The following is a 21,280-nucleotide window of genomic DNA, read 5'->3' as shown; positions in this document are numbered from 1 at the left end:
TAGACCCTGTAGCCTCTCAATGAGAGACAAGAGTATGTTCAATTACGAAATGACATCAAAATAAATTGCACTTGAAAATATTTTTATACAAAAATCAATTTTTGTTGATATTTTCTTTTCTTTCAATCCCAATAGAGTTATGGGAATCAACGGTAGCTTTTTTCCGGCAATCTGCCGGGTATGTTACTTATGGTGTGAAGGGCGGTTCTTAGATGTTGAAGACACCCCCATTGTTGACCCCCCCCGTTGCCCCAAACCCCCCCCCCCCCCCCCACCGTGCTGTTGCCCCCCCACCGTGCTGTTGCCCCCCCCCCCCACCGCGCTGTACCTCCCCCCACCCGTGTTGCCCCCCCCCGCCCAATCTACCCTCGTGCCATTTGATGTTTGACATTTTTTGATTTTTCTCAGCCCTATATGTCAAAGAACCTGCTCAAGGGTTTGATAATAGGTTATTGCATTGTTTCTAGTGGTAATGGAATGGTTTCAACATTTTAACATCACGCATTTTAGCAATTTTTGACAAACTTGCAATTTTCAAATTTTTTGACATTTTTTTCCTTATTCAGGTCTTTCCAGACCCAGGAGCCAGAAAACATCCTAAGGGGGTTGATAATAAGTTACTGACAAATTTTTAATGGCCATGGAATAGTTTTTAAACTTTTTAATGTCACAAATTATAGCAACTTTTTTGATAGAACTTGCTTTTTTCAAGTTTTTTGAAATTTTTTGTAGTTTTTTAAATTTTTTCAGCCTCAAGAGCCAAGGAACCTCCTCTAGGGTTTGAAAATAGGTTACTGAATAGTTTTTTGGTTAAATGGAGTTTCTTGCAAGATTTTAACATCAAGGGCGGCGGAACTTCCTCTAAGGTTTGATAATATATTACTGCATGGTTCAGAGATGTAATGGAATGTTCTTCAAGATTTAAATATCACGAATTTAAGCAATTTTTTGAAATGTTTGCAATTTTTCATGTTGTTGATTTTTTTCCGGCAACAGAGGCGCTCGAACCTCCTCCAAATTTTGATAATAAGCTGCTGCATAGTTTCTAGAGTTAATGGGATTGTCATCAACTTTTGTTATGACTCCAGTTTTAGAAATTTTAGGATAAAGTTTCAACTTTTCAAATTTTTGGAAAATTTGTGTGTTCGAAATGTATGGATCTTTGAGCCTGTGAAACCATTTCTGGCTGAAAACAGGGATACCGGATAGTCTCTTGAGACAATTAATTGGTTCTTAAGATATTGATGTCTTTCGTAATGTCATCTTCTTTGCGTAGTGTCATCTCTGATCCTCATTATCAATGAGTTATAGTTGAAATGTTTTTTATCGTAACTCATCTAACAGGCACTTTTTAGGAAACCATTGTTAATTGCTGTCAAAGGCAATTTGTAGCAAATTTATTAATCCTTTTTTTCTTTTATGCAATTTTTCGCTTGGCCGATTTTTCGTCTGACCCATTTGACTTTCGTCTTCAGAAACGGGATAAAGATGTAGTGCCCCGAGGTCACTATACCGTGGCTAGCTGTTGACGAAGACAACCGGTTGTTTGAGAGCAATTCGCCCGACGTCAGTCGGTTATGTTTAGTAATTAATAGCCGCGAAGCGATAGCGCCTATTATTGGATACATCGTTGTTTTTACGATTTAAAGAATTTGAATTGTATTGTGGCGCTGTTTTTTTAAAGATCTGTTCACACATTTTCATGATTTTTGAAGCCAAATCGGAGTATTGATCTTGGTCACGCCGAAACCAGAAGGGGAACAAAAAAGCGAGTGGCTTTGCGGCGAGTGGTAATTTTGTCACTCTAAGTTGAAAGCAGATTGAGAAAACGGTGTTTGAACAAAAATTCGCTTTCTTGGTAGTGGTTTTTTGTTAACTTGCGGCAATTTCACTTTAATTTTTTTACTGTTTTTTCGATATTTTGGATCGGATCTTCTGTCTAAATGATTTTCCAATCCATTCACAGTTCATTGTAGGCCTAATTTCTTGTTTAAACCAAATTTCTATTTTTGGCTATTGGTTTTTTTGTTCCTACATTGACTTTGAATTTCTCTTTTTTTGTATTAATTTTTTAGTCCTTCGAGAGCAATTCTTCCGAGGTTTTGTCGGTTATGTTTTATTTTTTCGATATAATTTTTTTAGAAATGGTTTCCCCAATTCACTCATAGTACGTTCTAGGTCTAGTTTTTTGTTTAGTCAATGAAAGTTATTTGATTTGTACGTCAGGATTTTTCCTGCTAAGATTTTTTTAAATTTCAATGAATTTGAATTGTATTGGGGCGCTGTCTTTTTACGACTCGAAGAGGAGTATTGGAGAGAAGTCCTTTTTTAATCAATTTTATTGTAGTGATTTTTGAAGCGGGAAATGAAACGCGTGAAAATTTGGAGTGATTTTGTTGCTGAACAAAAGTGAAGAGCGGAGCGAAAAGAGAGTGGTTTTTGTGCATACCGCTGTTCTTGAGAGAGCGAGAAATTAATGTGTAAAAAAAATTTCTCTTAGCGAGCGAAATTTTTTTGTTCACTTGCGGCTTTTAAAAGCAGTTTTTTGCAACTTTTGATAATTATGGGTTTGATTATGATATTGTATGTATTAGTTTTAGGCTTGTTTCGATAGGAATTGAACGTTTCAAAATGGGAATTTGAGTTAAATGCTAATTTAGATGTTTTTGATCAGTTTTGCTGATTTTTAGACAAAATTTAATGATTTTTTGCCTGTTTTTTGTTTTAATGCTTTAAGTGGGAATCGAATTGAAGCTTGTTACTTAAGATATTTTTGGTTACCAATTGACCAAAGTTCTCTTAGTATCAATTATTTTTTTCTTGGGAAATTTTGGAGAAAAATTGAGAATTTTCAAACCAGTTTTCTTATTTTTTGGAGTGGGAAAAATCTTCAAGTGGGATTTGAATAGAAGCTTGTTATTTAAGGACTATTTAGATACCAAAGAATAAGATGGACTAAATTTTTCTAGGTATTTATCATTTTTTTAAGGAAAATTGACAGAAAAATTGAGAAATTTTGAATCATTTTTCTTATTTTTTTGCAGTTTGTCTTTTTTTGTAAATCTTAGATAAGTTTCTTAGCCTATTATGACTTGCCCATTGTTTTTTAAGCTTTTCATTGCTTTAATTGCAAAGAAACTTTGTTCGGCTTTATGTTTTCTTGTACTATTAAAAAAAACTCAAGTTAAAAAAATTAAGTTTATAGTTTTTTGTTCAATTTGTTTTTGAATGCCGTTTCTATTCTTCCTTGACTTTTTATGTTATTTGTGGAGATTCACGGTTCACAATAGTTGCTCTAGTTGTTTAGTCATAACTGTAGGCTATTTTCTCCTTCGAGTCGTTTCCGGAATTCTTCCGGTTATGTTTTTTTAAGATCTGTTCACACATTTTCATGATTTTTGAAGTTGAAAAGGAGTAGTGATTTTGGTCGCGCCGAAACAGGAATTGGAGCAAAATAGCGAGTGGTTTTGCAGCGTGAAGTTTTTTTGCTCTAATTTTAAATCAGAGTGAGAAAACGGTGTTTGAACAAAAATTCGCTTTCTCGCTAGGGGTTTTTTGTTCACATGCGGCAATTTCATTTTGATTTTTACTGTTTTATCAATTTTTTATTGAATTCTTTTCTTAACCATCATAGTCCGTTCTAGGTCTAGTTGTTTGTTTTGTCATTGAAAATTCTTTGAATTGTACTTCAGGACTTGTCCTGCTATGTTTTTTAATTCGTCATCTCCATCGATTATTCTTGCGATCACTGACTTTTTCAATTCCAGTGACTTTACTGCTTTGCAGTTAAAATTTGTGTGCGTGAAGTCATTTATTCTGCTTTAAGGTCAATTGCGTGACTTACCTCACTCAAAAAATGACCTGAACTCACTTACACAAATTTTATGAAAATTACTAGTTAAAGATCAGTACTGTGCATCTAAGTAGTGCCAAACTTATATACCCTAGTTCTTGAGTGTTAGTCTTGAGTTTTGGATTTCAAATATTATTTTGGAAAAAGCTCTATTGCGGCTTGTTCCTTATAGAGCGTATGTGTCTCATAAAATTGACAGTCCGAATCTAACCCAAAAAGTCTAGTGGTCTATTAAAGGACTGGTGGTCAATCTGTCTATCATATTTCTTTAGTTGTTTCAATTCCATGGAAGGCCACAAGCGTCTATCGCGGCTATTTTCAGGCGACGGCTATGTTCGATTTAGTAAACTTATATTTTTAGTCATCATTGAGTTCAGGGAAGTTAACTTGATGAGATTTTTTTCCGTTCAGAATCTGGACGTTGGAGATGATTTGCGAGTGCCAGACGAGCTGCCGGAGCAGGAGAAGGCTGGTTTGAGACTGGTGAACACTCTTATATCTGGAGGGGCAGCTGGTGCAGTATCTAGGACATGCACAGCACCTATAGACAGACTGAAAGTCCTTTTACAAGTGAGTTTTATCCTTGTCATTGGAGAAAAAAGAATGTTAGATATTTAAAGATGGCTTTATGTACTGTATGCAACATAGACCATATATGTTGAAAGATGGCGATTGTTTGGTTTTAAAGCATAGCTGATATCAGGGTTTGCAAAAAGTTGATTTTCAAGTATTGCAAAAAGTTGATTTTTAAGTGTTGCAAAATTTTGATTTGTTCAAAAACGTGACTATAAGAATGAATTATGATATTCTTGTTGTCTCAAACGGAAGAAATGAATGAACATTTGTACATACCGTGGCCACAAGTATGATAAATTGAGTTCCGATCGAAAAAACGGACTATTATTGGTGGACAACATGGATGTCGTCCATCTAATCAGAACATCCCGGTCGACGCTGATCGCATAGATCTACAATTATCACAAAATTACCATTTAAAATGGCCTTGCGCTCATAACTTTTATAAACCAGCTTTCATTTTTAACCAACATAACAGAAAAGCCCTAATTCAATTCTCGTTTCACACAAACGTCTTCATGTGAAATTTTAAGCTTATTGCTCCAACCCTCTGATTTATTTGGGGCTAGGAACTTTATGCTACTTTGGCTTTTTTTAGTTCTGATTTTTTCGCCGATCGATGTTTTGAGGACTTCTGTTTCTTATTTGAGGACTTCTGTTTCTTATTTCTTACCTTTTCACGCTTGTGCTTACATTTCGTTTACGCTTATGACCTTAAATAACTTTAAGATATATTGGACAAAGGATGTACCAAAATTGGTAAATGAACGCTATACTTTTTAGAGCAGATTTAAAAAGGAACCGATCCAAAATGACAGGCTAAAACATTAAATTTTACAAATTTTCCCTCTCCCGTTCATTTAGTTATGTAATGAGTTAGAATGATACTTGATACCCTATAGATGATACTTGTTCATGTTCCAGGTGCATTCCTCCTCCAAAAACCCCTTGGGAGTTTTCTCAGGACTGCGCCAGTTGTTGTCTGAGGGCGGATTAAGTGGACTGTGGCGTGGTAATGGACTGAATGTCCTCAAAATAGCCCCGGAGTCTGCCATCAAATTCCTCACTTATGAAAAGGTTCATCGTTTTGTAATGCAGCTGTCGTTTATAGTGATAAAAGTTTTTGGTCAATAGTAAGATGAAGTGATACAGCTAGTAAATAGATTGCATTGAACAATCTTAGAAACAAAGTTCCATACAATTCTGTGCATTTAGAATTGGAAGTAGTTTGTGTTCATGGTTATGCTTCTTTTTAAATTATGGGCAAATTTCTAGTGGGTCACTCTCTGTGTTTATTGTTATGAAATTAGAAATGTCTACTTTGATTTTAGTTGAAGGAGAAATTAATTCTTTCTTTGTTTCCTTTCTATAAATGGCAGGTTGTTGATATGATCTTCTGCGCATACTATTAAAAGCCAAATGTTAGAATAGTTTCAGAATAAAAATGAGTGCTGGGTTCAGACATAACATACTGGATAGGAAAGGAACTGATGAAAAATGTATATCGGAAACTTGAAATTTATGTAAAATTGCGAAAGAATGGTGGTTATAGGTTGATTGTTTGAACAATACTCAGTATAATTTCATTGCTCTCAAAGAAATTTTGTAGCAATGATTTAGTCCCCTTGGTATTTTCCTACTCGAATATGCTCGAATCTTAGTCGCTCAAGAGAATCTGTTCGACGTATTTCGGCCGGTTATGTTTTGGCTATTGTTGAAAGCAAGTTGCGAGCTACATATCTACAGGATATTAATTGTGTTCTGTGTGTTTGCAGATGAAGCATTTGATCAAGGGAGACAAGAGTGACATCACAGCTCAGCAGAGATTTGTGGCTGGATCAATTGCAGGACTCAGCGCCCAAACCACAATATACCCATTAGAGGTACTAAATTATTGCCCTAATTTTGGTCTCAGAAAAAAACCACACGGAATTAAACCCCGCACTTGATTGTGAAAGATCTGCGCATCATTTGTGATGAACCAACTTTTCACCCTTTCTTTTTTACCCCCCTATCATTTCACCCCTTTTTTAATCCTCGATATTTGGTTCTATTAACTTTGATATGATAATCACTTGACCGTGCCTCGTGGCCACTGTCCATGCCTTAGCGGCCCGTGGAACTTCTATGAAACTACCACAACCAAAATAATCACGACCGAATTTCATTGTTTACAGAGGGTTTATTAATAGCAGTCGTCAGTGTCTCAAATGCTTATTATTTTCATGGGGGATTTACTATTAACATCAATTGTTTTTTCTTCCGTGGGGGGTTCCTAGACCGGATATTTTGCTCTCCCTTTTCCAAGCCGGCCAAAAATTTTTCCGCGAATCGCAAGCAACTGTTTCAGTTATTAATTATACGATGTCTACCTAGTCTATTCGATTTTTCTCAACACTGAATCTTTGTTTCTTAACAAAATTGGGGTGACTTGAACATCTAGGCTAGCAGACTTCGTGTAATTGAAGTGTAATTTTTAATGCCGAAATAGTTTCAAAAAGGCCATAGAAATTTGCGATTATTCTGGAAGAGTAATTATAATGATAGTTCTTTGAATATCTGATTGTGAATTTTTAAACAGGTTCTGAAGACTAAAATGGTTCTACGGAAGACGGGTGAATATTCAAGTATAGTTGACTGTGCAAGTAAAGTGTACAGGGAAGGAGGACTGAGGGTGTTCTACAGGGGGTACATACCAAATGCACTTGGTATCATACCCTACGCTGGAATTGACCTCATGGTCTACGAGGTAAATTTATATGAAACCAACTACCAATATATCAATCAATAACCAGAAGCTCATTAGTATATTCATGTATGATTTTGATTATTAATTGCTCTTGAACGAAGTTCATAGCAATTATTGTAAACGTGTGTCTTTTTTTATGATGCAAATTTTTCGCTTAACAATTTTGTGAACTTTAATCTTTCGGTTTTATTGTTATTAATTTACATGTTTGGAAGGGAAAAATATGATCAACCTTTTCAATCGCTCTCGAGTGACTTTTGCGTGATTGAGATTTTGAGTGATCTACTAAGTTTCACTTTCATTCATATCGAATTCACTCTCTCAGATGAGCTCAATTGGCGATAATTTGCAGCTAAAATTCAACTGAAAAGTGCGCCGAAATCGGTATCATTTTCTGATTTTAAATGCTAATAGGTCTATTATAAGCTCTAATAACATCGCAGCCTTAGTCTTAGTAAAGTTATTGCCCCAAACGGCTAAAGCCAGCTACAATTATCCCGCCCTCCTGCTGAAGCAGGCACTATGAAATAGTGTCTCCGCTGGTCATTCGAGAGGAAAAAGTCCGACGTCAGTCTTTTATGTACCTTTAAGTCTAATAAAACTTCTGCAGTTGTACTGGACAGTTTCGGCATCGAAAGACGTATTCACGATAGCTTGATCGTTCCGACAATCGCGTGGTGAAAAGCTAAGTCTCCACTGGAACACACATTTTGTATTACTTTAAACTGATATGAAAGTCGTTTGATTGCAGTTTGTGGAAAAGTTCTTTCGTACTGTAAGTTATTGATTTCATCGGGTATTGTCACTGAGCAGCTTTCTCGGAGAGTTATTGGGCTCTAAGTGTACGGTTCTGTAAAGTTTACTCAGGAACGCCCAGGAAATGATGTTATGTTTTGGCAAGTTTGGTCGACCTCCCCTTATGGCTCGCTTAGCCCCCTTGCGAAGCTTCTATCTTGATCCTCTGAGGCTAGCCTCCCCTTTATATCTAGCTACAGTCGAAGCCAACCCCTCGCGTGTCGAAAGCATATCGTCCGGCGTACTAATGTTTGGAGCTCCGAGAATTTATCTACAAGAGAGTTTTTAGTGCTATTAATAGCCTGTCATTAAGTCATAGTGCATTAAGTTATCAAAGTTCATTAGAGCGATTGCTAGCTGTTATTAGTATTAAGCTAAATAGGTTTCGGTTTAGAAGCTGAATTAAGTATAGTTTAGGATTCTAACTGATACTGCGCCCCATATTAGAACACTTTTTGACAGTGAAAGAACGGAAAAATTCAGTAAATTTCTATCTTCTTTTTTAATAGCCGCACAGCGATAGCTGTGGCTATTTTTGGCTTTCTCTTAGTTTTTTTTTATTTCATCAAAATTTTTGTGATGGCCATATGACATCACAGCCACTTCAAATCTGTTTTTTGTTCATTCGTTCATGCAATTTCAACTGAAATGCGTGTGTAACGTCATTTCTGACTCTTAGTGGAGTGATTTTTTTTTCATTTGCGTAATAAAGTTTTTGGCCACATATGACTTACCTCACTCTCAAAAATGAATTCCTCACTTTGAAATTGACTTTTCGTTACTTTAATTCAAAGAGATAAAGGTCAAGTGAATGTGTGTCCCTCTAAATGAAGGTTATTTGAGAGCAGCTAATAGAGGCAGCAATAACTTATACAGATTTTTAATCAAAATATAACATATCAGTCTTCAATGAAAAGACGATTTTTTTTGTCTGTCTTTTTTACTGTTTTTTTGAGACTGCAGATCTACGAAGCTATTGCGGCTAATTTCTGGCAATCGACCAGCTGTTTTTTGTTTCAATCACAATGTGCGTCATCGGTGGTTTTTTCCGACAATTTGCCGGCTATGTTATCTACTGGTATTTGATGTTATATTGTTGATGTCAAGAAAATTCTAGTCAAAACGTTTGTTTATAATTTTGCCTCATTATTTGCACTTGTTATGTCCATATTTACCGAGAAGTATCCCTATCGTTGCACTTTCTTTGTCACCTACACTTACACGTCTTTGTAGCCTGAATTATTGAATAATTGGATAGTTAATTTGTCATTAACTAAAACAGATATTATTTAGGCGCTCTTCTCTTTAGTTTTTTGTTTCAGGAATTCCTTTTTAATTAAATCTGCATGGTCTCCATTATCTAATAATCTTGGTATATATTGATCTAAAATTTAAATGTTTGCTGATTATTTCTTTTTGCCAATCTTAAGGTTATCTCCGATCTCTGACATTTCTTCCTCTCTCCCTCAGCCTTTTAACTCTCGTTTTTTAATTTCCTCGCGTTAATGAACTGCGCTCAAGTACCCTCCTGTTGATTTACATTGCTTACGAAAATACTCCCCTCTCATTGGGTGAGTACAATAAGAATTCGGGCTTGTTTCTAATTCATCAAGAGATTGATTCAGCTCAACACAAGCGTCTAGGAAAAGTTATCTTCACATTGCGTCCCACACAATCGGGTCGCTGATTATCAGACAGTTCAACTAATTGCTGCGTTCAACTACCGAGCTCGCGACAACAGCATACTAGCTGATCCTCGTATGATGACAACAGAAAGTGACTGAATTGCTCTGTCGAAGGCAATGGATTGTCCCACTGACTGATAATTTCTGCTATCAGCTAACAACGACATGCGCAATAAGGCCTTCTTCAGAGTCCTCGACAGACCGCCCAAAACTTCAATTGCCAGCGGGACGAACATAATTCCTTGTTGAGCACAACTGTTTTCATACTGAGCATATTTTCGATCTTCGGCAGCTTCAATTGCATAGCCTGACTTCTCTGCCGCATGAGAAATAATGTTCGGTTGCAGAGAGGAAGTCACGGTTATGTCTAGAGCAGCAGATTGGCCAGATTTCCAACAAGGCAGATAGACGTCTCTTGGGCGTGAGTTGTTTTCCGCAATGAGATTGCGTTTTTCAATTACTGGAGACAAATTAGCTGCTGAACAGGCAGAAGCTATGCGATCGCGAATTCTATCGTGCCTTGAAATCGCATCTCCCCTTCCATGGCAGGCGACTGCATGGTCACCAAACGTGTCCAATGTACCTGACTTACAATAAGGACATTTTCTTTCTTGATCATAAACCGCGATGCCGAGCCTGTACTTGACACTGACTTGAAATTCCTTAGCCGAAAGGTGTAGACCTAGAGTGGGAATTGGAGGCGCAGCAAGCCATGCTCATGAATGAGGCAGGCATAGTGATTGGAGTCTTGCTTTTTCCCTAGTTGACGATTGATTTCTTATTAGGTCAGCAAGTTTTTCTTTATCAAGTGCTTCTTGGATCTTCTTTTGCGTGTGCGAAAGTAGATTGAACTGTTCCAGACTCTGTTGTAACTCTTTGAAAGTGTCACTTTCTGAGGGACGCCTACTTGTTATTTTGTTCACCAGCTCGTCTGAGGCTAAAATTGAGCCCACAAATACACTTTTGTATTGCTCTTGTGACTGTCTGACGCCTAGTCCCGTCAAACTGATAGGTAAGGAAGACTGTTGCCATGCGTCATCATCAATAATTGAGCCAATAATTTGATCCAACACTTCTCTTTGGCCGTCATCGAAACTTTTCAATACTTCGAGCATCTCGTTTGATGGAGTGTTAGTTCGTAATGAGTATACTAGTTTCGGAGTTCCCAAACAGTAGCGAAGGATACCCAATGCACATTGAGGATCGTTGAGGTGATGTAAATTATCCAGCATAGATAAAATTTTTTGAACTCTCCTCTTCAAACAAGAAGCGACAAACTCTTTTGAACCAACTGCAGCACCCAGAATTTCAAAGCCGTTTCCCAAATTCCTTTTTACTGCCTGATCAATGGAGGGTAAATCTTTAATTGACCACAGCTCACATTTGTCTTTTCTCAAGATTAGGCCTCTCTCGGGGCCTTCATTGGCTAGGATTTCAAGCGTTTGTTTGATCTGATCTTCAGAACCAGCAATAAACCCATCATCTAAGTACCAAGTGTGCTGTACCAAATCCGGAACTGAAGTCTTGATCTTCTGTATGATCGGCCGTAACGTCAAGGAGAACAATAACGGTCCCACCGGATCACCCTGCTGAACACCCGATTCACTTTGAATGATTGCATTGTTTTAAAAGAGTGGTGTGTGCTGGGAGTAGCAAAAATTGGTGAAGGCGGCAATTCCTGGAATAAATTCATAAGTTGCTTTTAATAAGTGTGATCGCTTGACTGAGTTATAGTCGCTAGTTTCATGTTTGACTTCTTACTTACCCCACTCGCTGTTTCAACTGAGGGGAATTTAGTATGCCATCAGCAAGTTTGCGCAAATGTGTGGTAGGTCAAAAAGTGATACATTATCAAATGGAATAAACAGATACATATATTATACGGAGACTAATATACGCAGACAAAATATAAAGACTGAGTGTATCAAGTCATCAAAGTTCCTTGGGGTATACCACTAACTGGTATTAGTATGAAGCTTATTTTCGTCAAACATAGAAGCAGAGTTTACCATTTTTAGCGAAACTAATTAAACTACGGCCCATTATTGCAACACTGTGGGACAGTGGGACACTTACAAAAAATGAGGTTGTCTATTTTTTATCATTATTTACTCAATCCGAACGCGGGTGAAGTTACAACGTTCGATTTTTTGCGGCTATCTGCCAGCTGTTTTAAATTGGACTTAAAATAAAGTTGCGTAGAGATTTCAAACCGGCATCTGCGTAGAGATTTCAAACATCTGTGCGTGCTCCTAAATAAGAAGTGTTTTCTAAATTACTGATCTCCAATTTGTTGCAGACGCTTAAATACCGCTACCTCTCTCACAACGCCTCCGCTACTAAACCAGAGCAGGAATCCAGTAGCAATAACAGCAATACCAACCCTGGAGTCTGTGTACTTCTATTCTGTGGAGCCGTGTCCTCGTCCTGTGGTCAATTGGCAAGCTACCCTTTCGCTCTTCTCAGAACTAAGATGCAAGACCAGAGTAAGTCCAGTGAAATTGTATCCAATTGAACGTGGACAGATTTGCTTCAGTTTTCTCTTGCTTCAAAGCAAATTATGTCAGAAGTTATTTTGCATTTTTCTGCAAATTTTGTTTCTGTTAGACTTAACTCGATCATACCTATGTGCGCAATCGGCCTCGTGGCTGCTGAAAATGAAGAACAGAAAATGAACACCATTGTTGTTTTTCTGTTTTTTACCATTGTTTAAAAGCCAGTTTTATAATAATAATCATTCTGCCAGAATTTCGTATGAAAAGCGAGAATCTTAAGTTTTTCAAATTTTTGCTTCTTTCGTGTTTTAGCGGCATCGCAAAAACGTCAGCCGAGCATGCGTCAGTTGGCAATGCACATTGTGAAGACAGAAGGATTACAAGGACTGTACAGAGGCATCATTCCTAACTTCATAAAAGTTATCCCAGCTGTCTCTATCTCATACGTCGTATACGAGCACACTAAACGAGCTCTCAATCTGTAAAAAAAACGATGTCGTCAGGACTATTGCGTGTTCGTCGCATATCCTTTAACAATTGGAGCTAAAACAACTGGAAGAAATCCTAACAACTCGACGGAACAAGGGTTGCATAAACCAGTGGAAAACCCAAATTGTTAACTGCCACTGCTACTACTGTGCTGTCGATTTGCGAAACTGTCAAAAAAATTTCACCAACGAGAGCACCCTATTCAAAACCCTAGTTTAACATCGGAAGAGTTTGGAGCAAATTAGTTACGGCGTTTGAAACTGTTTCGGTCTCCCCACGGTTGACTATGACCAGCTAAAACTGATTGTTTGTACCTGATTGATCGTTGCATAGATATATTAGAAAGGTTACCATGAAAAGTCGCCTCTCTTATTAAGCCATGTAAACCATCTTCAATCTCATAGAATCTCATCCGACCACGAAATAATAGCCCTCATTATGGTATTTTAAAAATCTGGGGGTGTGTTTTAAGGTATAGGGAGTAGTTTGAAGTTGTTTTTTTTTTTGGGGGGGGGGGGGGGGTGGGTAGGAGTAGGGGGCTATAAGTTATACGCCAGCTGGGCAACTAAGCTGGGGCTTTGTAAGCTACTCAAAGCGCTGCTTTTGAATTTATGCATCCAAAGAAAAATCGGTGCAGACTTTGTCAGAAAAAAGCTGTCATGTTACAGAAACGAGTCCTCTTTCTGTCTGTTTTTTTTGGCCTATTAATTAGCAAATCAATGCGATCTCAACACAAAGATTGTAGGGCTGTTGTCCATCTAGTTAATAAATAAATTTTTAGAACTTTGAAGAATAACCAGTTAACTAATTCATTACTAAAGTGTGTGCAGTTAGTTCCCAAACTATTTTCCATTACACAGATTTATTTATTGCAATTCCTTCTTTTGTTGATGTAAATTAACTCTCTCCCACTTAGCAGAAAGACTGTCATCAAAATTACTACTAAACAGTTGGGGCAATACTTAATATTAATTGCTGAAATATTAATTGCTCCTTTGGGGTTCGCTTTGGGACGATGTCGGATTAATTTATCCAATGGCAAGCTACTCAAAGTTTCAAGAACCAAATTTGTTATACTACCACAAAAATTATACAATGATTTTAAATTTGTCGGACTCCAGCTATAATTTTATAATAATTGGGTATTCAGTACTCTGCGTTTTACTTTGGGTATTTTTGCAGATTGCGAATTTTGACTTTGGGTAAAATTATATGTAATTTTCAGGTGCAAACCGAATATATTATTCGCCATAAATTAAGTGTTCGAGTCTACCTCGGGACCTAATGAACCAAATGGTGATTATAATTACCATTATTATTGTTACTTCTCATTGCAAAGCAATTTCCTTTTTAGGAGCAATTAAAAAAATTTTTTTGAGTGATATTTCGTTAAAATGTTGCTGAGCAACTTGAAAACTTAAGAATTTGCATATTTTTGCTCATGCCTTATCCAATATTTTTCTCCAGAGGTTTTCACATTAATGCTATTTTGCTGTTGTTATTGTTGATGATAACGATGAAGTTGATAAATTATGAATTAGACTAATTGTAGAGAATTCTGAAAGATTCGCAATACACTCTTACACAGTCTGAATTTGTTTTTGTTTGCTTTGGAGTTTTGTTTCTATGAGAGTGAAATGATTCTCCCATCACAAAAGGCAGGTGAACAAACTATCCATAATTTTGGCAAAGCAACCATCTCTGTGTTGTTGTTACCAATTCTGTTAATTAATAATGAGCACAGAATTTCTGGTCTCTTTGAAATATTTATACGCTGGATTTGCTACAGTTATCCAAAGTTCAATTTTTCCAGTTTTTGGAGATATTGGAATGGAAAAATTATTGCACGCAAAGTAATCAAAACTACCAATGTAACGTTTATAGCACTCAAAAGTAAGTGAATTGAGAAAATTCCAGTTGAAATGAAGAAAATTAGTATTTTCGAGTTTGTGTTTAATGGGTGTCATAAAAATCGTCTAAATTATTAAAGAAACTGGTAAAATGTCAGGAAAAATATGTTTAGAGATTGCTTTTGGAAACATATGACAATGTTGTGGTTATGTTACAAATTGTTCAAAGTATATGTATCTTACGCGACACGTGAAAAGAATTGAAAACGTGCTTGAATGGTCATCGCTTAGCAATAATGGAAAGTACTTCCGGTTCTGATTAAATAATGAGCCATCATAGCCAAAAATACGCATTTAATCATTTTTACATAATTTAAGAGAAGCTTAAGTAGCTTTTAGTTCGACAAAATCAGATCTAAATCTATGGTCAAAATAGTAACCATAGCAGAACCCTCTCAAAGGGAGAGGGGGCAAAAAATGAGAACATTTTCAGCGAGGAGTCTTCTGCAGTGGGCGCCAGTTTTGTTGGTTCTGAGCGCTGGATCTGTCCAGGCTGGGAGCACCCCCTCAGCTTGCTACGATTGCATCACGTGCAGCAATGGCACAGCAGCGTCGGCTATTTTCAATGATGCTTTCAGTAAGTAAAATCTGGCGAGAAAAAATCTGACATCCTAGATCTCAAAAAGTTATCATTCAGGAATCTTGAATTTCTTGCCGACACTGACTGACAAAAATTTCTACTAAAAATAATTTAATGATAGAGGATATCAGCGATTTGAACAATAAATTGCTGATGAAAACAGTATAGCTTCTTAGAAACTCTTGAGCAAATTGTGATTGCCACCTGTAAACAACTATAATGGAAATACTTGATCCGTTTTTTTTGTCGGAAAACAGGTATGTCTTTTGCTAAAACCGTATCAGAAGAGATTTTTTGCAAGTTAAAAAACCATTTTTGGCCATTATTCTTGCTTTCTGTAAAGGTGGACAGTAGTACTTTTGTTAAAAAGCGTAGCGGAAGAAAGTTTTTCGGCAACGCTTGCCCAAAATTGCCATTTTTAACTAACATTTCTAACATCTTTAACTGATTAAGTTTAAAAATGTAATCTTAATTTACACTAAGGATATTAACGAAACAGATTTACTGATGTGATCGCTCGGAAAAAATGAGCCGTCGTAAGACTATTAACTGTTTTATACAGACTACCTGCGCAGGAGGTAAAATGTTGCTGCCAAATTTGATTAAAATATCAAAGACGAGTAAAAAGATTAGCTAGGATTGATATAAAATGTTCAGAATCCGTTAATAGTATGTGTCTGATGTCTTTGCTATGTGACTGATAATGCAATGCAAACGCGATCAGAGAGATGAAGCCCTGAGAAACGAGAAAAATAACAAGAAAAAGTTACAAGAGATACCCACGTTCGTTAGCTTATCTCCAGTTGCGTAATGATTAGCACAATGTGTTTGCAAGTAAAATTCTGGTTCAAACAAACTGGTTGGTTTCTCAAAATTTGAATAAAAATATCGGTATCCGATTTTGAAAGCATTTTTTCATTGCCTAATAAGTATGTAAGGGAAGACATGAAAATTACCTAACGTTTAGAAAAACGTTGCATTTCAAAGAAGATTTTAGTATCAAACTCAATTTAGGCAAACGCAATGTTACTAATTATGGAAAAATTAGTTTTTATTACGTATCAGTGAGTCTGTTGTGCGTATTTTTTGTTTTTAATTTTGTCCAGCTGTTTTATGTTGAGTTAAGACTCTTTCGCGGGTGGAATGGAAGCGGTTTTTACTCAAATAGAAAAATGTTTGTCTCAAGATTTGATTGAATAGCAAAGTAATTTTCACAGGAGATTTACCAGAGATCTGATTCATAGATCAAGATAGTAATTTGGTGACTCGGGAGTAGGGGGTTCCGGTACAGACTAAAACACAAATTACTTTTGAAAACGAAAGTGGGTATTTTTTGTGAGTTCTGTTGTGTTCAGGCAACTTGCTGGATACGAACGATTTGAATTCGTGGTTGGATGCTCCCGATTTCCCAATGATGGTGGACGCCTGTCCGACTTCGGGTAACCCACCTTCTGAGACACTATCGTACCCGGGAACCCCTTGCACGGCCATGTACTTCAATGCCTTCGGTCCAGACACCTCTGCGGGTCTGAAGGACGTGAAACTATCGTGCCTTGCTCTAACTGGAGTGGAGAACTTTTTCAAACCACTCAGTGAACTAAATTCTACTACAGCAGCTGCGTATGCGTTGGGTATGTGTAATTTGATATGTTAATTGTATTTAGATGAAATTTTTACACCTTTTCGGTAAGTGCACCCTTTCTCCAGCTTAGTGGGTTTATATTTTTGCACCTCCCCCTCCCCCCAATCGGACGTGCAATGATATTATCATAATGATTTATTATGTAATGGCATACGTGCTATAATTGGGAGTGCATAACGTAATTGGGGGGGGGGGGGACGGTTAGTACGGGAACATAAAAATGGAACGGTTAGTTTTTTGGCTTCATCAAAAGTGCAATAATTAGACTCTTATTTTTGAAATCAAACTGGGTTGGTAACTGTATTTCTATATTTGGTTCAAATTTTCATTCCAAGCCATGGAAAATATAGAGTTGATTTTTTTCTAAGAAGTCCCAACTAAATAGATTTGCTTTAATATGTGCATTTCTCAAAAAATATTCAAACTGTTTGATTTATGGAGGTGAGTCATCCTCTCGGTTAGATTATATATTTTTCTATCAACTCAGAGTTTTTATTATAGTATCGCCCAATTTAAAATGGTTGTTTAGTGCCAGCAATGTTAGTTCACCTCAAAGGCCCCTAAATTTCTGGGTCCTTCATATTATATCCGCAATTATGGTAAAAAAATAACGTTTAGGGGGTATACGTTACATACCCATTAAGTGGGAGGATATTATCGGAAACACCTAAATTTCTTTTCAGATATCTCTGTTTTGGCAAAACCTTTCATAGTTTTAGTAGAGGGAGGTAATTTCTTTAGACTATCTACACACATTTATGGGATTATGGATACTCTAAGAAACAGTGTATAGATTTAATTGCTCTCTAAAGATTTTGCCTTCCTCTAAGAGGACAACTCTAGAAGAGTACCATCGGGGTATAAAATTTTCACATTAAAACTTTAGTTTCTTTAGTTAAGAGAAAAAAAATCATTCGTATGTGAATTCAACTTCGTATAGCGTGAAGTTGTCAACTTGCGCAGTTTAAATTAGGATTTCGTATTTTTTTTTTTGCTTCCGAACTATTTTTCTGCTTCAGCCGACAGAGCAACACGGCAAAAGATCTGAACAATTTCGGCATTTATAATTTGTCATATATTTGGACAGCAATGAATTAGCTATGTATTTGGCTGCTCCAGTTAGCTTAGCAGGTGCCTGCACTTGAGTCTCAGAGCATGTCAACGTTGAAACAGCACATTTCAAGATAAAAACTTAATTCAGCTCTAAAATATTGCATCTCCAGAATATTTTAAGTTTTTTTATATGTAGTTGATCTTCTTTATGATTATATTGAGTTCACAGGGTTCGGTCAGGATAAATTTATCCTGTATTGTCTGAAAACTGCTCTTATCCCAAAATTAAGTCTGGGCGTAATAATGTCATACTTTTGTAGCTTATAACTGGTAATTACTAAAGTAGTATACAGACTTTTTATTAATTGCTCTCAAACGAAGTTTGTAGCAATTATATTAGTCCTGTCGGTCTTTTTTATGCAATTTTTCTCTTGACCAATTTTTGGTCTGACGAATTTGACTTTTCGTCCTCAAAAACGGGATAAACAGGTAGCGCCCAGCGGGCATTAAGTGCTCTTAGAGCCTTTCAGTTCACTAGTCTTCGAGGATGTGATTCATAGAATCTGTTTTGGAGACTTATACTTATCGTGCGAAGGGCGGTTCTTGGAGATTGACACCCCCCTCTTTCCACCCCATCAGCCCCCGTTGCACTGCCCCCCCCCCCGCTGTGCTCACTTACGCCCCTTCAAATAAGGTAAGGCTAGCCTCACTAAACCGTGCCTAGCTACTGACGAAGCCAACCGCTCACCGGTCGTTCGAGAGCATTTCGCCCGGTTATGTTTCTTAAACTAGTTTGTAGGCTACTACCACAAAGCTCATGTGGCTTAATGGTTACAACTTGCTACGCAAATTAAATGTTACAATTACCCACGCGAAAGTTCGAATCGCATATAAAGCAAACTTTGTTTGCGGGAGTTAAGCGCTACATATTATTTTTCACCCAGTAATTATTACTCAAGATCCAAGACTAGCCTGTGTAAACTGTGACAAGCATAGTACTGGATATCCACAAAAACAGAATGTCTATAGGCTGAATCAGCACTGATTTGCCCCGCCAGCAACCTCCGGGTTGAAGTTGTGCACTAAACGTACCTTTGTTGACGGAGTATAATACCATTGACCAAACAAATTGTAAAGTTGAGTTATAGTTTTACCGACAATAGTAGACTAAAAGTTTTCGTTTTGAAGTTAAATTATAATTTATGTGTCTCTGTTCGTGAACAATCAGTTTTGTGACAATAAGTTTAGAATTTTTTAATTTTAACAAAAGCTAAAAACAGTGTTGATGAAAGTTTTTCTTGTCTTTTTAACCAACTATTTAATTGACTGTTTGTTGCTCACAATTATCTCTTCGCCTCTGATGACAACATACATTTTTCAATATTTTTTATTAACGAATTGAGTTCGCTTCTCGGAAAAACTTTTCCTTTAGCAGAGCTTTTCACTCCAACATTACACCAGATGTGGCCAATTTCAAAATTGTTTTTACACAATAGATATACTACACTAGTGATGTTGCCTAACCATGAACGTATGAACGTGAGTTGATGCGTTGACTGCGAAATTGATTTAATACTAGCTGACCATATACCCAAATTCAAATGCACAGTTGGTAAAATCCATCAAAATTTCTCAGTAAACAGAAAAAACCAATAGCGTAGAGGATCAATGGTGTTAAAATCTTTTCCAAATTATGATTACAAGTTAGTGTAATATCAATTTAAATCGAGTTTTTGTGCTTCATAGAACTAGATATTACTTTTTTGACCTTCAGTGCGTATAATTATGTTTTTCATTGTTTCAGCTTTGGCCTCCGTAACTGGTGCTGCTCTCCAAACCGACTTGAAAATGGTGACCTCGAGCGATGCAGTTTCGGTTACCTCAGTTACCGTCGGGTTCACCCTATGTTCAGATTCGAACAACTGTAACATGCCACCCGCTAACGACAAGTTCACTATCTCGTTCGTGATTGGAACTTACAGTGCTGACATGAATGACATGGACTCTGCAGCTTATAACAACAGTCGAGGAGCGCTCGAGATGCTATGTGAGGCTATGGTCGAGCGACTACCGGGTGCCTTAACGTGCAACTTTGTCGACATAGTCTCGGTAGCTGCATCGAGCAAGAGGTCCCGACGCCAGACGATGTCAGCGAGGGCATCAGTTGCCACGGAGACAATTCAGGGAACTAGCTATAACACTGCAGATCTGGTCGCTGTTTATGTCCTTGCCTTGGCTGCGGTCATTTTGGACGGAACTTACGATTTCAGCGGGTTCGATGCCGAGCCCACGGTCGCAATTGAGAGAGGAGCTTCGGGGGCCAATGAAATTGCAGCAACCTACACTCTCGCTGTTTTGGTTCTCTATCTGTTTGTCGCACGACAATTTAACTGAAAAAAAAGAGCTTAATTCACAAACAAAAACGAAACACCACAAACCGTTTTGATCGCCTTATATTTGAGTAGAAATTTTCTTTATAATAAATTGCTAGCAATTGCTTTCTATGAAGATTATGGGCTTGATTTAGCGCAGTAAAAAATAAAAATGAAGACAATTATGATTCAAATTGAAGCTGATATATTCACTGTAGCCTGACTTGTGCATTTTATAACTTTTAATGTGCTAAAATTGGCATTTATTTGTCTATAATGACGGCTACTAATTAATGAAGCTCTTTTTGAATTCAAAGCTTGACAAATATCCGTTTTAACTTTGGTTTTTTTAAATACACTTTTTAAACGCAAGCCCTGAAGTTTTAATTTTGAGCCTTTAATTATCTGCTAAACAGCGCGTTTTTCTATTATATATAACTCTGATTGAAAATGAACTGTTATAAGAAAGCAGTTTTTAAAATATCAGTTTTAAAACGTATTTCTGCATTTGCTTTTACAACATCAATTGTAAAAAATGAACTTGAAAAATAACATTTTCCGGCTGCTTCAAATGTTTTCTCTTTTCCTCATTCAGCTAATGAATTTCTTCGCTCAATGAGCTCTTATGACCTGTACCAAGTTTTGAATTTTAGCACCTCAGGTCAGTACTTTAATAAATTCAGATTTTCTTTTTAATCGGTAAATTTTTCTTTTTTTTGTTTCTCGCTAAGCACGATTTTTTGTGTGCGGTTTGCAAACAGCGGCGATGAATATTCTGAAACATTCTCGAACATTTTAAAAAATTTGGAACATTTAAACAACATGGAACATTTTAAAAATTTCGACAAGGTTTGAAACTCTATAGACCCTTTGACCACGCGGGCGAAATTGTTCAAACCTTGAGTAGCATTTATATTTCATGAAACTGTGGATCTGTTCAAATAATAGCCACAGAAAAAAAGTATTTTGAGCAATGTTTACTTTTGGTGAGTGTGTTGGTAACCAAAAGTGCAATCAACAGAGTTTACACCTGTTTGATAACAACAATTGTTTATCTATTTACTATCTCAGAGGTACCAAT

At 36.9% G+C, this 21,280-nt stretch overlaps 2 protein-coding genes across 3 annotated transcripts in view; both read left to right on the top strand.

Moving 5' to 3' along the window:
- Positions 1 to 13,099, top strand: part of LOC142345606 (mitochondrial adenyl nucleotide antiporter SLC25A24-like) — a 32,722-nt gene extending 19,623 nt beyond the window's left edge. The window contains exons 6-11 of one of the 2 annotated variants that reach the window (XM_075397741.1): positions 4,265 to 4,423; positions 5,354 to 5,506; positions 6,205 to 6,312; positions 7,011 to 7,178; positions 11,958 to 12,144; positions 12,466 to 13,099. In XM_075397741.1, coding sequence (XP_075253856.1) covers positions 4,265 to 4,423; positions 5,354 to 5,506; positions 6,205 to 6,312; positions 7,011 to 7,178; positions 11,958 to 12,144; positions 12,466 to 12,638 — 948 coding nt within the window. In that variant the 3' untranslated portion in view covers positions 12,639 to 13,099. The remainder of the gene's footprint in view (positions 1 to 4,264; positions 4,424 to 5,353; positions 5,507 to 6,204; positions 6,313 to 7,010; positions 7,179 to 11,957; positions 12,145 to 12,465) is intronic. The other variant, XM_075397742.1, reaches the window with a different exon arrangement.
- A 1,750-nt stretch (positions 13,100 to 14,849) lies between these two features.
- LOC142346041 (uncharacterized) lies at positions 14,850 to 20,527 on the top strand. The gene is made up of 3 exons (XM_075398525.1): positions 14,850 to 15,129; positions 16,488 to 16,763; positions 19,632 to 20,527. The coding sequence occupies exons 1-3, from the start codon at positions 14,916 to 14,918 to the stop codon at positions 20,219 to 20,221; spliced, it is 1,080 nt and encodes a 359-aa protein (XP_075254640.1). The 5' UTR covers positions 14,850 to 14,915; the 3' UTR covers positions 20,222 to 20,527.
- Positions 20,528 to 21,280: the final 753 nt, after the last annotated feature.

This window comes from Convolutriloba macropyga, chromosome 9 (assembly GCF_964194025.1).
Source record: "Convolutriloba macropyga chromosome 9, txConMacr16.3, whole genome shotgun sequence".
Taxonomy (NCBI): Eukaryota; Metazoa; Xenacoelomorpha; order Acoela; family Convolutidae; genus Convolutriloba; species Convolutriloba macropyga.
Note: the sequence above shows the minus strand (reverse complement) of the source record. Positions and strands in the feature narration are given on the sequence as shown.